This window comes from Macaca mulatta, chromosome 19 (assembly GCF_049350105.2).
Source record: "Macaca mulatta isolate MMU2019108-1 chromosome 19, T2T-MMU8v2.0, whole genome shotgun sequence".
NCBI classification, from domain to species: Eukaryota; Metazoa; Chordata; class Mammalia; order Primates; family Cercopithecidae; genus Macaca; species Macaca mulatta.
Genome location: NC_133424.1, coordinates 50,250,390 through 50,271,613, shown reverse-complemented (window position 1 = coordinate 50,271,613; position 21,224 = coordinate 50,250,390). Strand labels below are relative to the sequence as shown.

General features: G+C 60.5%; 1 protein-coding gene across 11 annotated transcripts in view; it reads right to left on the bottom strand.

Moving 5' to 3' along the window:
• Positions 1 to 1,707: 1,707 nt before the first annotated feature.
• The window catches only part of PAK4 (p21 (RAC1) activated kinase 4), a 53,131-nt gene continuing 33,614 nt past the window's right edge, over positions 1,708 to 21,224 (bottom strand). For 3 of the 11 annotated variants that reach the window (XM_015123893.3, XM_028839953.2, XM_015123894.3), the window contains exons 2-10: positions 12,676 to 12,748; positions 11,241 to 11,467; positions 7,716 to 8,174; positions 7,054 to 7,515; positions 5,992 to 6,125; positions 5,620 to 5,746; positions 4,368 to 4,493; positions 3,280 to 3,414; positions 1,708 to 2,687 (exon numbers count right to left, since the gene is read on the bottom strand). In XM_015123893.3, coding sequence (XP_014979379.3) covers positions 2,532 to 2,687; positions 3,280 to 3,414; positions 4,368 to 4,493; positions 5,620 to 5,746; positions 5,992 to 6,125; positions 7,054 to 7,515; positions 7,716 to 8,174; positions 11,241 to 11,444 — 1,803 coding nt within the window. In that variant the 5' untranslated portion in view covers positions 11,445 to 11,467; positions 12,676 to 12,748 and the 3' untranslated portion in view covers positions 1,708 to 2,531. Of the gene's footprint in view, positions 2,688 to 3,279; positions 3,415 to 4,367; positions 4,494 to 5,619; positions 5,834 to 5,964; positions 6,126 to 7,053; positions 7,516 to 7,715; positions 8,175 to 11,240; positions 11,468 to 12,675; positions 12,749 to 13,601; positions 13,681 to 21,224 lie in introns of those variants that run through there. The other 8 variants (XM_015123895.3, XM_077982686.1, XM_077982682.1 and 5 more) reach the window with 7 other exon arrangements.

Below are 21,224 nucleotides of genomic sequence, written 5' to 3'. Positions count from 1 at the left end.
GTCTCTCAAACCACCCCCCCAAACCAAGCCAAACAAAAAGAAACAAACCTGCAGTGAGTGACTGAAGGCACCAAAACCAGCAGTCACCGGGGGTCACAGATGTGACTGGGTACAGGAGCTCCCGTCTCTGAGCCTGTGGTTTCTTCAGCAGGAGCGTGGGCAGCTCCTAGAGCTAGCTGTTCTCAGTGCCTGTGGGGTCGCCGAGCACCCTGGCTGAGCCTTGTGTTTCTGAGATGCTCTGTTCTTCTCAGTCCTTATCTGGGTCTGGAACTACAGTCACAGCGGCCTCCTGAACTGCTATTCTCTTTTCTGGAACAACTTGTTCACGAGGTAGAAGGAATTACCTGCTCTTTCAAAGTCTGGTAAATCTCATTTGAGGCCAGGCACAGTGGCTCACGCCTGTAATCCCAGCACTTTGGGAGGCCAAGGCGGGTGGATCACTTGAGGCCAGGAGTTCGAAACCAGCCTGGCTAAGATGGCAAAACCCAGTCTCTACTAAAAATACAAAAAATTAGCCGGGCGCGGTGGCAGGAGCCTGTAATCCCAGCTACTCAAGAGGCTGAGGCAGGAGAATCGCTTGAACCCAGGAGGCAGAGGTTGCAGCCGGGGCGACAGAGTGAGACTCTGTCTCAAAAAAAAAAAAAAAATCTCATTTGAAAGCGCATTCGAGCCCGAAGTGTTTTATTTATTCTGGAGTGTGTGTGCAGTGAGGAGACAGTTATTTTGGTCTTGTTTTCTATTTCTTCTTTTGCCAATGTTAGCATTTTTTTTTTTTTTTTTTTTTCCAGAAAGGCATCCACCTCACCTAAGCCTCACCTAAGCCTCCAACACACTGCAAAGAGCACAGCTGCTTGCACCACTGGGTTTCACTCTGTGATGACCCATCTAGGCTGTGTTTGCACTTGGCACAGGCCCTGCCACACACAGAGTGCCCTGATTCTTGGGGTCAGGACCTGTGGAGGGCGGGAGGCGTGCACTAACCTGGAATCTCTGCCCTGGCCACTCACTTCCCAAGAGGACCAGGCTGAGATCTCTGGTGCTGATGACGCCTGGCTGGCTTTGGGGATGGAGGCTCACTCCTGGCTCTCCCCCTGCCCCACTGCCTCCCTGGGTGCCGGGGAGGATGCAGAAAGTGGAGCCCAACAGGGCCTGAGGCACGAAGTGCCAGAATGCAGCAGCAGTAGGGATGGCGGCATGGCCACCTCCATGCCAGTCAGATGCCCCCCAGCGTGGGCTCAGCTCCGGGCTCCCGCGTGGAGGGACGCACTTCACAGGGGGTCTCTCCAAAGCCAGCAGCTCCAGGCCAGTCGGCCTTAGTCAGTCTTCCAAAAGTCCATCTGCCCACTGACCAATCTGCCAAATGGCCTTAAATTTACCAACATCGGGTTAGCTCCTACCCACCAAACATGCTCAAGATAAACAGCCTTTAAAAGCTTCCAGGAAATTGCAGATTTGGCAAACTGGGATCAGTCTGCACAGGGACCGTGGCAAACTGGCTGCTTCCAGGGGTGGGGACAACCCTGTCCCATTCTGGGGACTGGCGGGTTCGGGGGGCTTACTGGCTGCTTTGAGCTGAACTCCCCACTCCCCACCCCACCCTTGCCCTGCCCTGGCTGGAACCGTGGTTTGCTCCCAGATCCAGACCCTCTCCCTGCAAATTCCCACCCAAGACAGTCGGGCAGGGCCCCCAAACACACCACACACACAAAACAAGACAATGTTTTAATTGTAAAACTAACTCGAGGCAGGGGTCGGGGGGCCGGGGCTGCACTGACCGGGCAGGAACCTGGGTCTCCAGGCAGTGGTTCTGCCCGCGCCACCCCGCAGGACAGGGACCATCTGTCCCCCAATAGGGGCAGGGGCTAGAGTGTTATAAAACGACAATATAAATAGACTTCTAGAAAAGAGGAGGCTGTCCAGGTGCAGTAGTCATTTGCTGCAGGGGCTGGAGAGGGTGGGGGGCCCTGACCCTGTCTTCCCATCCAGCCACAGAAAGGGGGTGCAGGGCTACGGGAAAAGGCCACTCTTCGGACATTCATGATCGACCCCCACAATGGCTCAGGGGGAGAGGGGGCTGGGTGTCAGGCAAGGCGCCAGATACCCCGTTGCAGGCTGGAGGACGGGGTGGCTGGATCTTTGCACACACGCACATGCACACTCGCACGCGTGCACACTCACACACACGTTCACCTCTCTTAGTGTTCTCTCCACCCCCAGCAACCCCCACTGCAGACTTCCAGTGATGGGAGGGCCGCTGTCCTCCTGGAGACAAGAACACGGGGGAGGGCCTGTCCCAGAGGGTGAGGGTCCTGGGAGCCTCACTTGCTCCCACGAGTCCCTGTGTTTTTCTAAAAGTCACGAGATCAAAACCGGAGTTCAGTAGTAGGGTCCCATCTACCCCCGGCAAGGAGGGCGGTGCCACATGGAGCATCTCCCGGGCTGGGAGGAGTGGGAGGCCTGGCCCCCTACTGGCCTCGGTGGGGCGGGGGTGACCCGGGGGGCTCTTTGGTCAAGGGGAAGGGCGCTGGGTCTCATCTGGTGCGGTTCTGGCGCATGAGGGGCACGATGCTGGCGGGCGGCCCCGCCTTGGCCAGGAATGGGTGCTTCAGCAGCTCAGCTGCTGTGGCCCGATGGGCAGGGTCCCGCACCAGCAGGCGGTCCAGGAAGCCCTTCAGGGATGGTGACACCTGTCGAGGAGGAGCGGAGGGTCAGGGGGTGAGGGCCTCACTGATGGTGTGCTGTGGGGCCGCAGTTTCCGCCTCTGCCAAGTCGGCTGGCGGCACGTACTGTGCAGGAAGGAAGCCGGCAGAGGTCATGGGTGTCTAGAGCTTGGGGTGTAGACGGGACAGGGACAGTGATGGTGCCCGCGATGGCGCTTACTGTGTGGCCCCAGAGGAAGCGACAAACTCTGGGGGCTCATGTACTCCCTATTTCCATGGCTTAGCAAGGAGCTGGAAGCAACTGGGCCCCAGAGGTGCCCCTTTCTCTCCTGGCGAGTCCTCCACTAGGAAGGTCCCGGCCCCGTCCTCCACTTCTAAATGTGCGAATCTCTCTAGGGCCGCCGGGCAGAGCCCAGGGCAACAGTGAGGGTGCAGGGGGCCTGGGGCTCTGCTGCCTCTGTCGCCCAGGCCCCACAGACGGGGTCTGCACAGACACATGAGGCCTGGGGGTGCGGGGCCCAGCACACAGTAAGCACCATCCCAGGCGCCATCACCGTCCCCATCCCGTCTACACCTCCTGCTCCGGCTGGTGCAGTTTCCCGGCCAGGGAGGGGTCTACCTTGTGCAGGTTCTTCAGTCGGGGCGGCAGGTTGTCCCGAATCATCTTCATGGCTTTGAGGGGTGGCTCGTTGAAGTAGGGGGGCTCTCCGTCCACCATCTCAATCACCATTATCCCCAGTGACCAGATGTCCACCTGGGGCAGGGGAAGGGACAGCAGGCCTGAGCTGTTGGGGGATGGTGGGTCCTGGGGAGGCCTCAGGGAGGGACCGCCCGAACGCTGTCTCTGCCTCTGGCTCCTGGAGTCCTTGGCCCAGAACTCCCTCTTGGACACCCAGCCAGCAGTCCATGTGCCAGGGAGCCCCTGAAGAGAGCTGCCCACCCCGCACCCACCCCTCTTCTTTCTGTCAACTGCCCCCAGGTCCCCTCCCTCCCTCAGTCCAGGTGGCATCCAGTGGTGGTTCAGGACCCAGGTAGCCTCATCACCACAGTGGAGACACAGTGATTGGTTCAGAAACAGGCACAGGACCCAGCCTGGGTCAATTAGAGCCAACCTGGGGACTTTACCCAAAACACCCAAGGAAAGAGGGGAGCCCGCAGGCAGGAGACACTTCCCAGAGCTGCCGGGGCCAGCTCTGCTCCCACAAGGGGAAAGCCAGCCTGTGAAGACAACGCTCAGAAATCAGAGCCAAGGCCGGGCGAGGTGGCTCACACCTGTAATCTCAGCACTTTGGGAGGCCAAGGTGGGCAGATCACCTGAGGTCAGGAGTTCGAGACCAGCCTGGTCAACATTGTGAAACCTCATCTCTACTAATACAAAAATTAGCTGGGCATGGTGGCCGGCACCTGTAATCCCAGCTTCTCAGGAGGCTGAGGCAGGAGAATCGCTTGAAGCCGGGAGGCGGAGGTTGCAGTGAGCTGAGATTGCGCCACTGCACTCCAGCCTGTGCGACAGAGTAAGACGCCATTTCAAATAAACAAACAAAAAAAGAATGAATGAATACATGTATGCCTGCAGTACCTCCTCATCCAGAGCACCATTCCTGGCAATCACTCCCAGACTGGGCCCCACCTCCCGCCAGCGCTGCAGCTGGAAAATGGCAGTGTATGCTGTCCACAGCGGGACAGCCTAACCACCCTGGGGCTCACCTCTGGCCCGTAGGGAAGGCGGGAGATGAGCTCTGGGGCCATCCAGTAGGGCGTGCCGACCAGCGACTTCCTTCGGGGCACTTCCTTGCTCACCTGGGCACAGAACCCGAAGTCTGACAGCTTCACCTGGGGCGGGCAGAGGCAGTGGGGTCAGAGGAGCTGGCACTACAGGAAGGCGAGCAGGGGGGTCCACCTGCCTCATTCCTTGGCTTCAGACACGATGTGCCGCCCAGAGGACAGAGCTGGTGTCCAGAGCCAGACCAACAGGAAGCTCCACCACCTCCTGGTGGGGGCCCTGGGGCGAGTCACCTCCCCCAGGATCCCCTCATTTCCCTTCCTGACAGCCTCTGGGGCTTTTGGGGGCACTGGCCTGAGTACTGCAGATAGCAGAGGCCGGGCTGGAGCTGGGAACAGGGGTGGCCCAAAAAGCCTGTGCCCTGGGGCCCTGCTGCCCTCCAGCAAGTCTTTAGTTCGGTTGGAGAGGAAGGCAGCCCCGCACTGGGGCCCGTGAGGGGACACAGCCTGCCTTTGCCACAACCAGGCCCCTCACACCTCAGGAACTGTGGGCCCCTGTCCGACTTCTCAGGATCTCTATGGGTCTTCCTGCCTCCAGAAAACATCCCCACAACCGTGTGTGGACAATCTCGGGTGGCCCACAGATGTCGCCAAAACACATCTGTAGACATCCGGAGGTTTTCACAGACCGTCAGCGACACAGCGCTCTCTGCCTCTGCCTGGACTGACTGGTGGGGCTTAATCTTCCCTGGGGGAAGGGACGGAGTCATCCACTTCTGCAAGCATTTCATTCAAGTCAAGGGCCCCCTCTCCCAGAAAATCATGTCCACCCGGCGTTATAATTGCCACGGCCTCAGATTCGGAACCTCAGTCCAAAGTATGGAAGACAGGGCTGGGGTCCACGGCCCGCCCCGGGTGCTGGGCAGGGAGCGGCTTTTCAGTGGAGGGAGAAGCCTGTGGTGGGGGCTGCACTGTCTGCCCAGATCCCTGCCCCTGGGCCCAGCGTCCTGTGCTGATGGCACAGCCTCCGCCAGCCTCTGCCCTCCCACTGCATACAGTCCCCACCGAGCTGGAGCCTGACTCTGTGCTGCTCCACGACGGAGAGAGAACTTCCCGGCTCCTCAAGACACAGACCTGGGGGTCGGAGCTCACCTACCCTCAAAGGGCATGGGGAGAGGCGGGGAAGCCCCGCAGCCGGAACCCCACCACCCCTGCACCCCGCCGCCCGTCCCCTCACCCTGCCGTCATGGGTCAGCAGGATCGAGTCGCTCTTGATGTCCCGGTGGATGACGCCCTGGGCGTGGAGCACCGACAAGGCCTGCAGCACTGCCAGGCACACGGCCGCGATCTGCTCCTCGTTCATCCTGTGGGGTGGGGTGGGGGTGAGCAGCCGGGTGGACAGCACCCCGGGGGCCGAGGGGGATGCAGCCCTGCCTTGGGATGGGAGGACTCTGAGACCACTCGGCCCCACTCTGGAACGGGAGGAATGGAAGACAAGGCCCTATCCCGAAGGCCCGAAGCACAGCTGGTTTGGAGATGTGGCCCCACCCCAAGCGGTCTGGAGGGGACTTGGTTGTGTCACAGGAGGAGTCTGAGGCCCCCGCAGTACCTGGTGTGGGTGACGATGTCGGTGAGGGCGCCTCCTTCCAGGAACTCCATGACCACCCAGAGCTCGTCCCCCACCAGGTAGCTGTTGTACATCTCCACCACATTCTCGTGCTGGTAGTCCCTCATGATCACCACCTGTGCAGGGGCTGCATCAGTGGTGGGGGGGAGGCGGGAGGGCTGCCAGCCCTGCCTCAGACCCAGCCAGCGCCACCCCCGTGGTTCCTCCTGCAGTTCCACATCGAGCTTGTGCTCACTGGGGTCACCTGGACTGCCCTCCCCTACTGCCACAGCCACGTGGGCCTCAGAGCCAGCTTGAAGCCCATGCCTCCCTTACAGGGGTGCACCCCCCTGGGCACACGCTCGTCTCAGGTCAGTCCTGGGCTGGTGCTAGTGGGGAAGTGGGAAGACAGCGTTCAAGCACAGAGCTGAGACCCAGACAAGCAGGTATGGGGCAAGGATGAGAGAAGAGGCGTGCATCTGGGGGTGGAGGAGGAACTTAGGCGAGGAGCTCCTGGTGCAGCCAGGCGCTGTGGTGCGCAATGGGGCCAAGAGGGGCCTCACACACCCGGCAAAGGGGCCTGGGCTTCCTATTGTCAGGGCACTGAAGGGTGCTACCAGGGTCTCTAAGGAGGGATGGGGATGGGGTGGCCTGAACGTGAAACATCCTCTTGGTCGTTGTGTGGGCTGTGCTGAGGGGATGCCCAGGAGCTGAGGCCGGGGCGGGGCACAGGGAACCCAGAAGGGGCAGGTCTGGAGGACACTGTAGTCTGGAGCCCGGGTGGGCTTCAGTGGGTGCAAAGGGCCTGGAAGACACGGGGTGAGGGGTCAGTGGGCCGAGGAACCCTGGGTCTGGGGCTCAGGGACAGAGATGTGGGTGAGGGTGCTGCGAAGACAGAGGCAGGGACCCAGCTGGGGCGGAGGAGATGGCCTGGGGAGGGAGAGGAGTGAGGGGAGGAGAGGAGGCTGGCCCAGCACGGAGGAGTGCAGGGAGAGGAGGGATGGCAGGGCGGGAGGACCGGCAGGGTGGCAGGGCGGCAGGGTGGCAGGGCAGCAGTGCCCGCACCTCGTTGAAGAGCAGCTCGCGCCTCTGCTGCTTGCGCAGGTCCATCTTCTTGACGGCCACAAGCTTGCCCGAGCTGCGCACGGTGGCGATGCACACAATGCCCGTGGAGCCCTCGCCAATCTTGATGAAGTTGTCCAGGTAGGAGCGGGGGTCACCTGGGTCCACCACCAGCTGCAGGGCAGCCCGGAACTGCTCATGGGATACTCGCTGCGGCTCCCGCTGTGGCGAGCGGGGGCCAGGGGGCCCGGGCACGGCAGGGGCGGCAGGGGCAGCAGGGGCGGCTGGGGCGGCTGGGGTGTGGGCTGGAGGGGCCAGCTGGGGCTCCGAGGCGTGGGGGCCCAGCACTCCAGGGCTGGGGGCACCTCGGGCTCGGGTGGGAGGCCGGGAGGAGGAGGAGGAGGACTGGAGGACGGCCAGGCCCCCCGCTGATGGCCCGTTGGGGGCCACGTCATGAGGCTCCCCCTGAAACAGAAGAGAGAGGCAGCTGTCAGTGATGGGTTTCAGGGGCCAACTCTGCTCCCTAAGCAGGAGAGAGACCCAGCGATGGGACAGACACATGGGTGGTCAGGATGAGATGCATGGTGGCAGGGTGGGGCTGGAAGGTGGGGACGGAGGAGCAACGGGCAGGGGACAGCGGGGCCCTGGGGCGGGGGATGGGTTACCTGGGCACCCCGGGATGGGTGGTCCGTGTCAGCCCTCGGGTAGGTGTTAAAGGGCCGGCCAGCTGCCAATTTCGCCCCACTGGCCAGACCAGCAGGCTGGGGGGTGCCGACGTCAGGCCCGGAGAGGGGGCGTTTGTCCCGGGAGGGCTCCTGGGGCCCCCCTGAGCCCTCCCTGGAAGACTTGGGCCTCTTCTCTGGCCCCACCCGTCGCCTGTCACCACTGCCGCCACCCGCCTCGCTGTGACTGGCGATCCGGCCTTGGCTGCCTGCCTTCCCCGGGCCCCCTCTGGCCGTGGTGGCCGGCTCCTCCGGCATCCCATTTTCCTGGCGGGCACGGGCGGGCGGCGGCGGGCTGTCTCTCCGCAGGGAGTTGGAGCGTGTCACCGACATGTTCTCAAACTCATCCAGCAGCAGCGTGAGTGCCCCATCCTTGGCACCTTTGCTGCCCCGCACGATGGTCTGGGGTCCCAGTCAATGGTGGGTGGGGGCCCAGCAAGGAGTGGGGCACACAGGACGTGCATCCGACACGCGGGGACGGGACAGCACGACACACACAGAGACAAGACGGAGACGCAATGAAGAGATGCCATGGAGTGACAATGGCATGGGTGGTACGGCCCCTCCCCTCCCTGGGGACGCGGCTGCAGAGACCGGAGGAGTGATCCCCATGGCCAGGCTGCTGCCCCCTGGGCTGGGTGGGACCCTGGGGAGGCACCCTTTGTTCTTCTCCTGTTCCCCACACTGGCAGAATAGTCCTGCCCTGTGGGGTTGGGGGAGGGAGGGCAGAAGCCAACCCATCCCCATCCCATAATCGGCCCCGAGGACTGCAAATGACAGGGAGCTGGGGCCTGGCCTGGCCTGGCACTTCCTCCCCTGTGGGCGCCAGTGCTCCTTAGCCCCAAAACCACACTCTGCTCCCATGAACAACAAGGGGTGGGGGACAGGGAGGGTCAGAAAGGCCTGGTCCCAAAGTACAGGGCAAGGGGGTCCCAGGAGCCGGGTGGCAAATACAAACGCAGGTGGGGACCAGGCAGAGCGTCCAGTGCGTCCCAAGTCACCCTGTCCCCACCCTCCGTGGTCTGAGTCGTGTCCTGCAGGGCCCCTCTGTCCCCGCCCCATTTCCAGGCACACGGGTGTCTCCCCACCACACCCCCGCCCAGGGCCTCTGCTGGCTGCTCTCTCTGCCCGGAACATCAGCTCTCAGGGTCACCGTGGCTCCCTCCCTCCACTCCTTCAGGTCTTCACTCAAAACTCAGCTTCTCAATGAGGCTTCCGCTGGCCACCCATCATCTAAAATGCCAGCCCCTGCCCTGCCTGCATTCTACCCAGAGCGCCTGACAGCAGCTGATATAGGGCACACAGGCATCTGTCTGCTCCCGGCTCTGCCCAGTGCAGGCTCTGGGCAGGGATGGTTTTTTCCTGTCTGCTTCAGGTCCTGCTACATCTCAGCACCTAGACCAGCATCTGGCACACAGCAGGGGCTCCGTGAACTTTTGCTAAACCGCGGAGTCAGTGAGGCGGCTGTGCAGAGGCCACGGTGAGCTGAGAACGTGGGCCCTGCTGACAGGGACCCTGCCCGGGGTTCAGATATCCTCCAGCCGGAGGCCTGCCTCTAATGTGCAGAAAACACTGACGCCACAAACCCGTGGTCTGCCGCTGCCCTGCCTCTCCTGGCCGTGGCTGTCTGCCTGAAGCCGGGCCTTGCCCAGGGGCCCCAGGAAAGCAAGGTGGACACTAGGCCAGTCTTTGCTTTTAGAACCGGGAATTGAGGCTAGGAGCGGTGGCTCACGCCTATAATCCCAGCACCTGGAGACCAAGGATCACCTGAGGTCAGGAGTTTGAGACGAGCCTGGCCAACATGGCGAAAACCCATCTCTACAGAAAAGACAAAAACTAGCTGGGCATGGTGGTGGGCAGCTGTAATCCCAGCTACTTGGGAGGAAAATCACTTGAGGCAGGAAAGTCACTTGAACCCAGGAGGTGGAGGTTGCAGCTAGCCAAGATGGCGCCATTGCACTCCAGCCGGGGAGACAGCAGGAATGTGTCTCAAAAAAAAAACAACAAAAACAAAAACAAAGAAACAAACAAAAAAACACAGGGGGTTGAGAGGGCCCTGGAAGGCCTGAGGTCCAGACAAGGGCAGCAAACACAAGCGCCCATGGGGCCCCAGGACAGTGCCGGCCACGAGGCCCTGTGTGTGAATTCAGGTGTCCTGCCTCCTGGTGGGACCGCCACAGGCAGGCCTCACATCTGGCGAGCCAGGCAGGAGCTGGGTTTTTGGAGACACCTTGATGTGGGTCAAAGCCTACATGCAACTGGCCACAGAGCCAGGCAGGGCGTGGAGCTGAGGCGGGTTGGGTGTGGCCTGCGGCCCAGAAGAGCCAGTACCCGGCCTGCAGAGGCCACTGCCACTCGGCTCCAGCTGGTCTGTCACCAGATGCCAGAAACGGCCTCGGAAGTGGTCTGTCACTTTTTCAGTGGTGGCAAAGAAGTCAAAGCATTCAAAAGCGTCCTGTGTGGGCCACATGGAACCCTCAGTGGGCCACCACACTGAGCTGCACTTGTGTCTACGGCCAACTTGTGGGCCCTTGGGGCTCCTCCCCGCCAGGCCGGGCTGGGCACCCGGAAGGGTGAGTCCCCAGGCACACCCATCTCCACCCGCTGGAAGCAAACCTGGCCGAGCTCCCCCTGGCCTGCGGCCCCTCCCGGTCCCCACTGACCACGGGAGAGAGTCCAGGCTCCAAGGCTGGCTTCTGAGGCTCAGCAGGGGCTCAGGCCAGGCCAGCCTCGTGCAAGGCCACACCCAGACACCGGCTCCACAACTCTCACCATTTCACATGGAGGCAGGAGAGGGGGTAAGGGCATGGGCCTTGGAAACAGACATTGGTTCAAATCCCAATCTTGCCATTTTGCTCTAGATGGCAGGAAAAAAAAACCCAAAATCAAAAAGCCTGTGTTTCACAGGCGTGATTTCCCCCACTAAAGCCCGGCTTCCCCAGCGCCTGCTGGAACTCCTCCTCCTCCTCCTCAGCTCTGGGCTCCGCCTTGCTGTCCCCTCCTCCCAGAAGCTCGCCTGGAGCCCTGGTCTGGGTCAGGTGCCTCCTCCGGGCTTCCCCATCCAAGCCCTGACCACTCGGGGCTGTCACCCTCTGGGAATGGGTCTGTCTCCCACTGCCACGAGCTCTGGAAAGGCTCAAGAATGTGATGGGAGTGTGGTCTGGGGCACAGCAGCATGGCCCCCGGGGTAGGGGTGGCCGGGAGACAGCAGAGCTTGGAGGCTGGTGTGGGGGCTGCCAGATGGGCCATGGGGGCTCAGGTTGGGGTGGCATGGGTTCTCAGAACTTGGAGCCAGTGGGTGGAGGGTGAAAGGCCAGCGCTGGGCCCAGGATCAGGGTTGAAGGCTGGGGTGTGTCTGTTTCCATGTCAGTGAGGAGGTGTCAGTCATAGGGTCGAGTGTGGGGTTGAGGGCTGGGGTCACTCAGGGGTGGGGGTGGGCTGGGGGAGGTAGTGGTGGCTGCCGCATACCTTGGGGGCCCCGGGCTGGATGGAGGTGATGCAGGCGGGGTCGATGAGGGGCTTTGGCCGGCGAGCCGACTCCTCGATCAGGCTCTGCCACTGGCGGGGCAGCCCCGTGAACTTCTGCTCATGCTGGTCGAAGCCCGTGTGCACGCGGTGCTCGAAGTTGGACGGCGCGGAGATCTCCACCCGCTTCTTCCTCTTCCCAAACATGATTCCGGGCGGCTCGGTGCGGCCTGCGGGAGGGAATCGTGGTGGGTGGGTGAGAGCCTGCCTGTGTCTCTTCCTCCTCTGCCCCTGCCCTGTCCCTTCCAATCTCATCTTCCACCGGAACCAACAGGAGGCAGGTGCCTCCTTCGGGGTCTCCCTGCTCAGCCCCTGCCCCCATCTGTGTGGCACACGCAGCCAGAGGGCACCCGTGAGCACCTGAGCCGCCATGTCCCTCTGCTCAGAACTTTCCTGCCGCTATGTCTCCCGCGGGCCCACAAGCCCCCATCACCTCTCTGTTCTCACCCCCTGGATATCTCAGGGCCTTTGCACAGGCTGGCCCCCCTGCCAGGAGCTCACTTCCAGTGTCCGCACGGGCTCCCCGTCTCCTCCTTCAGTTCTCAGAGCAGCAGTGACTCTTTCCCTGACCACCCCAAGGCAAGCAGCCTCGTGTCCCGCCGTCCCCGCTCTACATCACCGTCACAGCCCAGAAATCCTGTCTGTTGTTCCGTCTTAGGTTGCCGAGGGCAGCATCCACACCACTCGCTAGAATGTCAGTGCTGCCTTCTGGCCAGGTCTCATCTGCCCCGCTTCCCCACATCCCCCGCTATGCCTGGTACACGGTGTGTACTCAATGGACGGTCACTGCTGGCCTGGCCACAGCCACCGCCGCTGGTCCAGCCCTGAGTCTGGGCTGGGGACGCACACACCGTTGGATATTGACTCAGCACAGGGTTACTGAGCCCCTGGGGTAAGAGGGCACCCAGGTAGCCTTGCCACGACACTCCCCTATCTTCAGGATCTGTGGTCTTCAGTCCGGCCCTTGCCATAGTACCAAGCACAGAGCAAACGCTCGACCAAAGCCACTTTAAAAAACAAAGGGGCTGAGGCGGAGACATGCTGATGGCGGCATCTCATAGACAGCCCGGAGAAAGATGGGAAGAGGAGCCAGGCGGCCAGAGTTTGACTCTCCACCACATGCTGCCGTGACCTTGGGCAAGTGACAACCTCTGTGTGCCGTGGATGAACCCCCACAGGGCTGCTGCGAGGGGCCATGGGTGACTGGGAGCCAAGAGCTTGGTGCAGGGCTGGGCAAACGCGGGGGGCCTGTCGGTGGGGGCCACTGTGATGGCCGGGGCGGCTCCCACAGTGTCTCTGGGAGGAGGGGCCCAATTCCTGCTCCCCCGGAAGGCCCCACCCCAGCTGTCCCAGGCCTGGGCCCTGGAGTTGCACACACCTGGTCTGATGCTGGTGGGACAGAAGTGCCCTCAGGCGGGTGACCACTCCTCTAGAGGCTTCGGGTTACTCATCTGTAAAATGAGAGGAATGCATCCGTTCACTCATTCTCTCATTCACTCATTCACTCATTCACTGAGGAATAACTCAGCAATGGGCCTCCTCTGCGGCCACCGCAGCGGCCCGGACAGCCTCTGACCTCATGGGAAGTTCGTGTGGGGCAGACAGACCTGTCCCCGCGCAGCAGCAGCCCAGGTGCAGGGCTGGGGGACGGGAGCACGGGACCCAGCCTGGAAGGACAGTGGGGTGGGCAGTAGGGAGGCTTCCCGGAAGAGGGGAACAGTTGAGACCAGAGGACGGGGGGACACACAGGTGGAGTTTCTCTTCTGTCTTGTTCCCAGCTGGCTCCCCAGAGCCTGGCACAGTGCGCAGCCCAGAGAGTCCTGTGGTCCTAGTGAGAGGACAGAGGATCCGCAGATGCATGCGGCCCCTCCACACCTGCTTCTCCGCCCAGCTCAGGCTGCCTTCATGGGAGCAGCCAGGAAAGGTGAGGCCCTGGCCAGAGCTAGGACCATCGATGGGAGCCAGCCAGGGGAACCGGTTTGGCAGCGGGAACCCCGTGGGAGGCGGGTGGGGACCCGGCAGTCAACCTGTCTCAACTGGTCCCAAGAGGCCAGCGGGTGGTCAGAGCCGGCCTGGCCAAGGCTCCTAGGGTTGGCCCAGTTTCCCTGCTTGCCCTGGGGCCCAGGATGCAGGGCGGGCAGGGGGCCTCCTTTGTGTCTGCCCAGCCCCTTCTCCGAGCCCAATGCTGGTGCCCTGAGTGCTGCCCAGCCCTCCCTCGTGGCCTTCCAGCCCGGCCCATCCCTGGTGGCCCTGACCTACTCTCTCGCTGCTTTCTAGGCCCAGTTCCTAGGGTCATCCACATACCCCAACAGTCCCCATCTCCCCACTCTGCCTGCTGTCACTCCAGAGCTGTGTCCCATGTCCTCTGGCTTCTCTATCCTCCCAGATGTCCCTCCACCCCCTTTGGCCCCATGCCCAGCCCGTGACTCTTCATCGTGAACCTGTCACCCCGCCCATCCCGCTCCCTCCCCACTGCGGGGCACTAGGCTGTTCCCACAGTCACAGGAACAGGATCAGCCATGTGACCCTCACTAAGCCCAGAGGGCGGAGAGCAGGGCAGACCCGGAGGTGGCGGACGCCTGGGGACAGGGCAGGAGAAGCCTGGAAGGCCGGCAGCTGACCCAGCTAGCAGCACGGGGTCTGGGGTATGTCCTCCGAAGCCTGGCCTCCTGCCCTCCCACCCATAAACCCCCAAGGGAAGGGGGCAGGGGGCACGCCTCCGGATATTTGCCTGGGGCCACCCCTTTCCTCTGGGCACTGCAAAGAGGGCAGGACAAACAGAGGAACTGAACATGTTTATAATGACTAGGCAGGGGCCCCACCCTGGGCCCTCCTGGGCAGCTCCAAGCCCTGCTGGCTTCCCCAGCAGGCGCTCCCTTCCCAACATAAGCTCCTGATCTCGCGGGGGCCACAGAGGCCGTGCCAGGCCTGGGAAGAGGGAGAAGAGCTAGGCAGAAAGGCTGGGCTTGCCCAGGTGCAGGGAAGGAAGGGTGGGGGCTGGGCTCCCGGGCCAGCTCCGAGCTTGGCAGTCAGGCTGCCCAGGGCTCCAAACCCCAGCAGGGCTGCTATGACCTGCCCTGTGTGACTTCACTTTCTGTGTCTGTGAATTGGGGATCTAACCCAACCTGGGGACCTCAATATGTGGTCCCGAGTGAGCAACTCAGCCATGCTGTGCCTCAGTTTCCTCCTCTGTTCAAAGATGGCGATGACAGTAGCTGCTTCCTGGAGTATTTATTTATTTTTTTTTTAAATGGAGTCTCGCTCTGTTGCCCAGGCTGGAGTGCAGTGGCGTGATCTCAGCTCACTGCAACCTCTGCCTCCCGGGTTCACGCAATTCTCCTGCCTCAGCCTCCCGAGTAGCTGAGATTAACAGTTGCCTGCCAGCACGCCCAGCTAATTTTTGTACTTTTAGTAGAGATGGGGTTTCACCATGTTGGCCAGGCTGGTCTCGAACTCCTGACGTCTAGTGATCTGCCCTCCTCGGCATCCCAAAGTGCTGGGATTACAGGGGTGAGCCCCCGCGCCTGGCCTTACTGGAGTTTTTACAAGGAATTACGGAGAACACAGAGCACGGAGGGCCTGGCCCAGAGACAGCGGTTGGGATCAGAGCCAAGGCAAATCACACACAATAAGTGCCGGTCACCATTCCAGTAGCAGCCAGTACTTACGGAGTAGCTACTGTGTACCAGCCCTCTTCCAGGCACTTTACCTGGGTCCCACATCTGGCCCTGGAGGGAGGGGCCATTATAAGCCCCAGATTACAAACAGGGAAAACAAGGCACAGAGGGGGACCTCATTAACCCAAGTGACCCAGCTAGGGTGGCAGAGTGGACACCAGACTCCAGGCCTGTCTGCAGAGATTCACGGGTTCCGGCCCTGCTGTGTCTAATCCCGCTCCATCCTCACAAGCATCCTCATCCCAATTCACAAATGGGGAAACTGAGGCCCAGAGAAGGGAAGGCCCTTGTCCAGGGCATGGACAGGAGAAGCAGCCAGTGAGAAGCAGCCAGGATTTGAACCTGGGCGGTTGTATGTGGAAGGCACTGAAGGCTGGGCTCTTACCTGCCTGTCCTGCTGCCCTGGAGGACTGAGGTGACGCTGTTGGTTTTATTATTATATTATTATTATTATTACCATCATCCTCTCAAGGCTGGTCCTGGCCTCCCCTCTCCCTCCCTCCCTCCCCATTCTTTCTGTCTACACCCAGACCTTGCCTTTCCTCTCCTGGCCGAGTCTCTGCTGAGGGTCCCTCCCTCCTGTGTGACCCGTCCTGAACACCACAGGCAGTGGGAGGAAGCACAAAGTGGGCCCCCAGGCCCCCGCCTCCTCCATGGCTGTTCACCAGCCTTTCCCATGGGCCTTTGCAGCAGGAAAGATGCTTAAAACCAACCCTTCCCACCAAGTGTGGCCTGAGGCTCAGCTCGGTACTCCCACCACCACACGGGACCCATGGCCAGAAGAGGCTGAAGCTGAGCTCACAGGCACCCCCAGCCGCGGTGGTAAAATCTCTCACTAAACTCACCAAGCAGAGCTGGGCCTGGAAGCCAGTCCTGCCCACTCCAGAGTCCACAGCCTTAAACCCTTCGCTGGCCCCCAAAATGCCTCCTTGTGGCCTGAGAGTCCCCACAGGGCATGCCCATCACCACACTGCCCTCCTCTCCTCCCAAGCACCCCTGTACTCACTGTGCCCTGGCCACACAGGTCCCCCTGCTGTTCCTCAAATCCTAGACACGGTCCCACCTCAGCGCCTTTGCATGGGTGAGTGCCCCACCTGGAACTCTCCTCTCACTGCCCTCCCTCCTCCCCTGACTTCCCAGGCCCGCCTGTGCTCACAAGCCCTGCTCCTGTCCTGTCACCCTCTACGCCCATCTCTGCTGCTTTATCTTTCCTTAGGGCTCTTACCACATATACGGGGGGTGTGTGTGTGTGTGTGTAATTATTTTTTTTTTTTTTAGACAGAGTTTCACTCTTGTTGCCCAGGCTGGAGTGCAATGGCATGATCTTGGCTCACTGCAACCTCCGCCTAGTGGGTTCATATGATTCTCCTGCCTCAGCCTCCCGAGAAGCTGGGATTACAAGCGTCCACCACCACACCCAGCTAATTTTTGTATTCTTAGTAGAGATGGGGTTTCACCATGTTGGCCAGGCTGGTCTTGAACTCCTCACCTCAGGTGATCCACCTGCCTCAGCCTCCCAAAGTGTTGGGATTACAGGCGTGAGCCACTGGGCCCAGCCGTGTGTGTAATTCTTTAGCGTCTGCCTCTCCCCTAGAATGTGTCAGCTCCACAGGGCAGGGACGGTCCTCTGTCTTGCCCTCTCACAGCCCAGGGCAGTACACGGTAGGGACTCCGTGGAATGACTGTCCCTGCCCACTGCACTATTCCCCTGCTCAGAGGCCTTGGACAAGGTCCGGCAGCACCTGGAAAATCTTTCAGATAAGCAGCTGGGACCTGGGGGCAGTAGCCCCAGAGCAGCAGGGAGATGCAGCCTTCTGCCCCAGCCAGGGCACAGACGCCTCTGAAGTCCAGTATTCGATCGCAAAAATGCAGGCATACTTTGTATCCTACTCTAAAACGTTTATTTCCAGTTTTAAAAAATCTTTTGAATTCTTTAACACGTGGGACAGGCAGCGTTGACCTGGCCGAGCAGACGCTTCCGATTTTCCAGTCACCCCCTGCATCCTCTGACCTTTTATGGCAGGAAAAGGGTACCACCACCCCCATTCTCCCCTACAAGGTTAATTGGCCCAAATGGAAAAGCAAGATCCACCGTGCGACAAAGCTGTCGGTGTGAGCAGGTGCACGTGCAAAACCCCTTACCTCCTGCCCCGCCCCCTCCAGGCTCTGCTCAAAGCTGCTGCCGCCGGAAGGGAGGGGGCTGACCCGGGGCAGAGCAGGGGAGGTGGCCAGGACCACAGGCATCCTTTCATCATCACTAAAATGAAACCCGAATCAGGAAGGGGACCCACAGGGGTCACTGCCTCCAGCCTGCACTCAGGCTTCTACCATGGGTCGCACTCACCACCCTGCCACAATCTTCACCTACCAGCTCTGGGAAGACCCCTCCCTGCCTCAGTTTACCCCCTACCTTCTGGGGATGTGCTCTGATGGCAGAGGCGCTGGGAGTCTGGCTTGCTGTCCCAGCACAGCAGGCTCCTTGCTGTCCCGAGTCCCCCACGCCATTCCTGCCTCCAAACCTTGGCTCAGCTCTTGCCCCCATCCTGCACAGCCCCCGACCCTCCTCTATCCATCTCTCTCCTCAGGCTTCCCACACTGAGCCTCGCTCCTCCAAGGAGTCCTCAGGTTTGGGACTGACACATCCCAGGGTCCTCCTTAGCAAACACCTACTCCACCCACAAGCGACCCCATCGCACCCACCCACGCGTCGACCCATGCACCTGTCCGTATCTACTGAAGGCTGACTCTGCTGGGCCTGGGGCCCACAGCAGTGCACCCAACAGTCAGAAACATCCCTGTCCTTGCAGCACTCACATTCTAGAAGGAAGGAGGCAGTCAATGTATGAGATAAATCAGAAAAGTATCTACTAAGTCCAGTGAGAAATGCTGAGATAGAAAATAACGCAGCAATCAGAAAGGAGCTGAGGGGAGGGGAGGCTGGAATTCTCAATAAAGTGGTCAAGGCTGGGCACGGTGGTTCACGCCTGTAACCCCAGCACTTTGGGAGGCCAAGGAGGGAGGATCACTTGAGCCCAGGAATTCAAGACCAGCTTGGGCAACCTAGTGAGACCCTGTCTCTACCCCAAAAAATAAAAAATAAATTAAAAATTAGCTGGGCGTGGTGGTGTGCGCCTGTGGTCCCAGCTACTGGGGAGGCTGAGGCGGGAGAATCATCTGAGCCTGGGAGGTCAAGGCTGCAGTGAGTGATCATGCCACTGCACTCCAGCCTAGGTGACAGGGCAAGACCTTGTCTCAAAAACAAGAATAACAGGCTGGGCGTAGTGGCTTATGCCTGTAATCCCAGCACTTTTTGGAGGCCAAGGCAGGTGGATCACTTGAGGTCAGAAGTTGGAGACCAGCCTGGCCAATATGGTGATATCCTGTCTGCACTCAAAATACAAAAAATTAGCCGGGCGTGGTGGCAGGTGCCTGTAGTCCCAGCTACTTGGGAGGCTGAGGCAGCAGAACTGCTTGAACCTGGGAGGTGGAGGTTGCAGTGAGCCGAGATTGCGCCGCTGCACTCCAGCCTGGGCGAGAGAGTGAGACTCCATCTCAAATAATAGTAGTAATAATAATAATAAAATAAAGTGGTCAGGCAGGCCTTGCCGAGAAGGGGACACGTGAGCAGGGACCTGCGTGAGGAGGGCAGAGGGAGCCATTTGGGGCCCTGGAGGAAGGGCAGCCAGGGTGGTGGGAATTTGCTTGACATGGTCAAGGGGCAGCAAGGAGGCCGTGGGGCTGGAGCAGGGTGGGCGAGGGGGTGAGTGGACGGACAGGCCAAGGAGGTAATGGGGCAGATCGTGTGGGGCTTTGGGGGCCACAGGGAGGGCCCAGTCCTTCCCTGAGTGAGATGGAGTTGCAGGGGTCTCTGAGCCCAGGAGGGCCACTGCCTGACTCAGGAGTTCACAGGCTCCCACTGGCTGGGAACAGTCTGTGGGGGCAGAATGGAAAGGGGGACCAGGGAGGAGGAAGCTGTGATGGTCCAGTGGAAATCAAGAGGACAGGACCCCGTGGGGACTGCAGAGGGAGCAGCATGAGCAGGTTCCAGGCACGCTATAAAGGTGGAGGTGGCAGGACTGGTCAAAGGCTGCAGCATGAGCTCACAGGCAGGCGCTCGGTCTGCTCTGGCTCCATGTGGCACCCCCAGCACCTGGCCCAGAGCCTGGTCAGCCGGGGTCCATTCCCTCCAGGGCCCTCAGTGTTGCCTCACACGTTACAGCTGTTTGCCGGTCTGTGGCCGTCGTCCTCGCTAAGTCAGTGGCTCATGTGGACAGGTACCATGTTTTGGTTCACAATGGCTGCATCTCAGTGCCTAGAGCAGGGCGTGGACTCACGGGGCCCCCTTCGTGGCTGTGGACTCGCCCAGGCCATGCCAGGCACGCAGACCAGGCCACATGGAGCCCTCTAAACAGTTCTGGGTGCTGGGTGGGGAGTCCTCTTCCTTCCTGTTCCTCACACCAGGAAACTGAGGCCCAGAGGGGGAAGTCACTGCCCAGGGCTATCCAGTGCCAGGTCACAAAAGCAGCCACTCTGTCCCACAGAGAAGGCAAGTCAACATCCCCCAGCCTCCTGTTCCCCGGTGGCCCCGGCTCCAGCCAAGGCCTCCACTCTAGAGAAAGGACCCTGGAGGTTTACGGGACAAAAACAGGGAGGGACAATGTCCCTGACAATGACCAGACCAAAACCAGAAAAGCCACCTTGGTTAGAAGGGAATCTGAAGACATTACACCAACGCACACACAGTTCTACACGGCTTCCCACTTTGGCTCAAACACTGACTCAACACGGCCCTTGACTAGGAGGGCCCTGCCAACCTCGCAAACTTCATTTCCTCCCCTCGCTTCTCTCCAGCCGCGCTGGCCACCTCCGTGTATGTCTTGGACTCATCACAGCTGTTCCAGCCTCCGGGCCTCTGCACCTAGCTTCCCTCTGCCAGAACTGCACTGCTCAGCCTTTCTTGATATTCAGGTCTTAGCGCAAATAAAACCTCCTCCGAGAGGCTGCCCCGACCCCCTAACAAAATGTGCACCCCGCTTTTTATGTCTCTGTGGCACCACCCCCTGGCATCCTACACCTACTGACTGGTGGTGCCCCCAGCGGAATGTCAGCCCCCTGAGGGCAGGGCCCTCTCTGTCTGTCTGGTTCTTGCTGGCATCTAGAGTAGTGGCTGGAACACAGTAGGTGCTCGAGACGTATCTGTGGAACAAATGAGTGATGCCATTACTGAAGTAATGAGCCTGGTCCCTGAGGAGGTGCAGGGCACAGGGATCGCAGGGCACGGGGATGGGGCCGAGGCAGACACAAGTCCCTGGGCCTCGTTCACTCACTGCCTGGAAGTCTGGCCTTGATGCCTGGGGAGAAAGTGGGTCTTCAGAGACTGAATCTGGCTGTTCTGCAAGTAAGCTGGTGTGTGTCCCAACACCACAAAACGTCCCCCCGCTGTGAGCACCCAGGCCCTCCCCACTGCAGGGGGCCCACCCAGCCACATGGCCTAGGCTGGGAATCTTGGGAAGTGACAGAGTATCCTGGCAAGAGCCAAATCACATGGGGGATGCCTCTGGAAATCCATGAGTCCCCACAATGGGTAAAAGCCTGTGAAGATGCAGATCGGGGTCGGGGGGCCTCTGGATTCAGCAGCATCTGTGGAGGGTGGAGGAGGCAGCCCTGCTCTCCTTTGTTCCTCCAGGTACAGCACAGCACTGCCCCTGCCCCCAGGCCTCTGCACGGACTGTGCCCTTAGCCTGGGTCCTGAAGAGTCCCCTGACCCCTCAACCTTCACCTTGTTATCTCTTCCTCTTCCTTCAAACTGCAGGTCCACGGCCAGGCACGGTGGCTCATGCCTGTAATCCCAGCACTTTGGGAGGCTGAGGCAGGTGGATCACCTGATGTCAGGAGTTCAAGACCAGCCTGGCCAACATGGCAAAACCCCATCCCTACTAAAAATACAAAAATTAGCCGGGTGTGGTGGCATGTGCCTGTAGTCCCAGCTGCTTGGGAGGCTGAGGCACGAGAATCACTTGAACCCAGGAGGCAGAGGTTACAGTGAGCCAAGATCACGCCATTGCCCTCCAGCCTGGGTGACGGAGTGAGACTCCATCTAAAAAAAACACTGCATGTCCCGTGCCTTCCCCTTGACAGCATCTGTCACAGCTGTAATTTTACGTTTGTCTCTATGGTCCTTACTTAGTATGTCTCCTGCAATGAACGGACAGTGTGCCATGAGGACAGGGCCTGTCTGTCCTGGCCACTG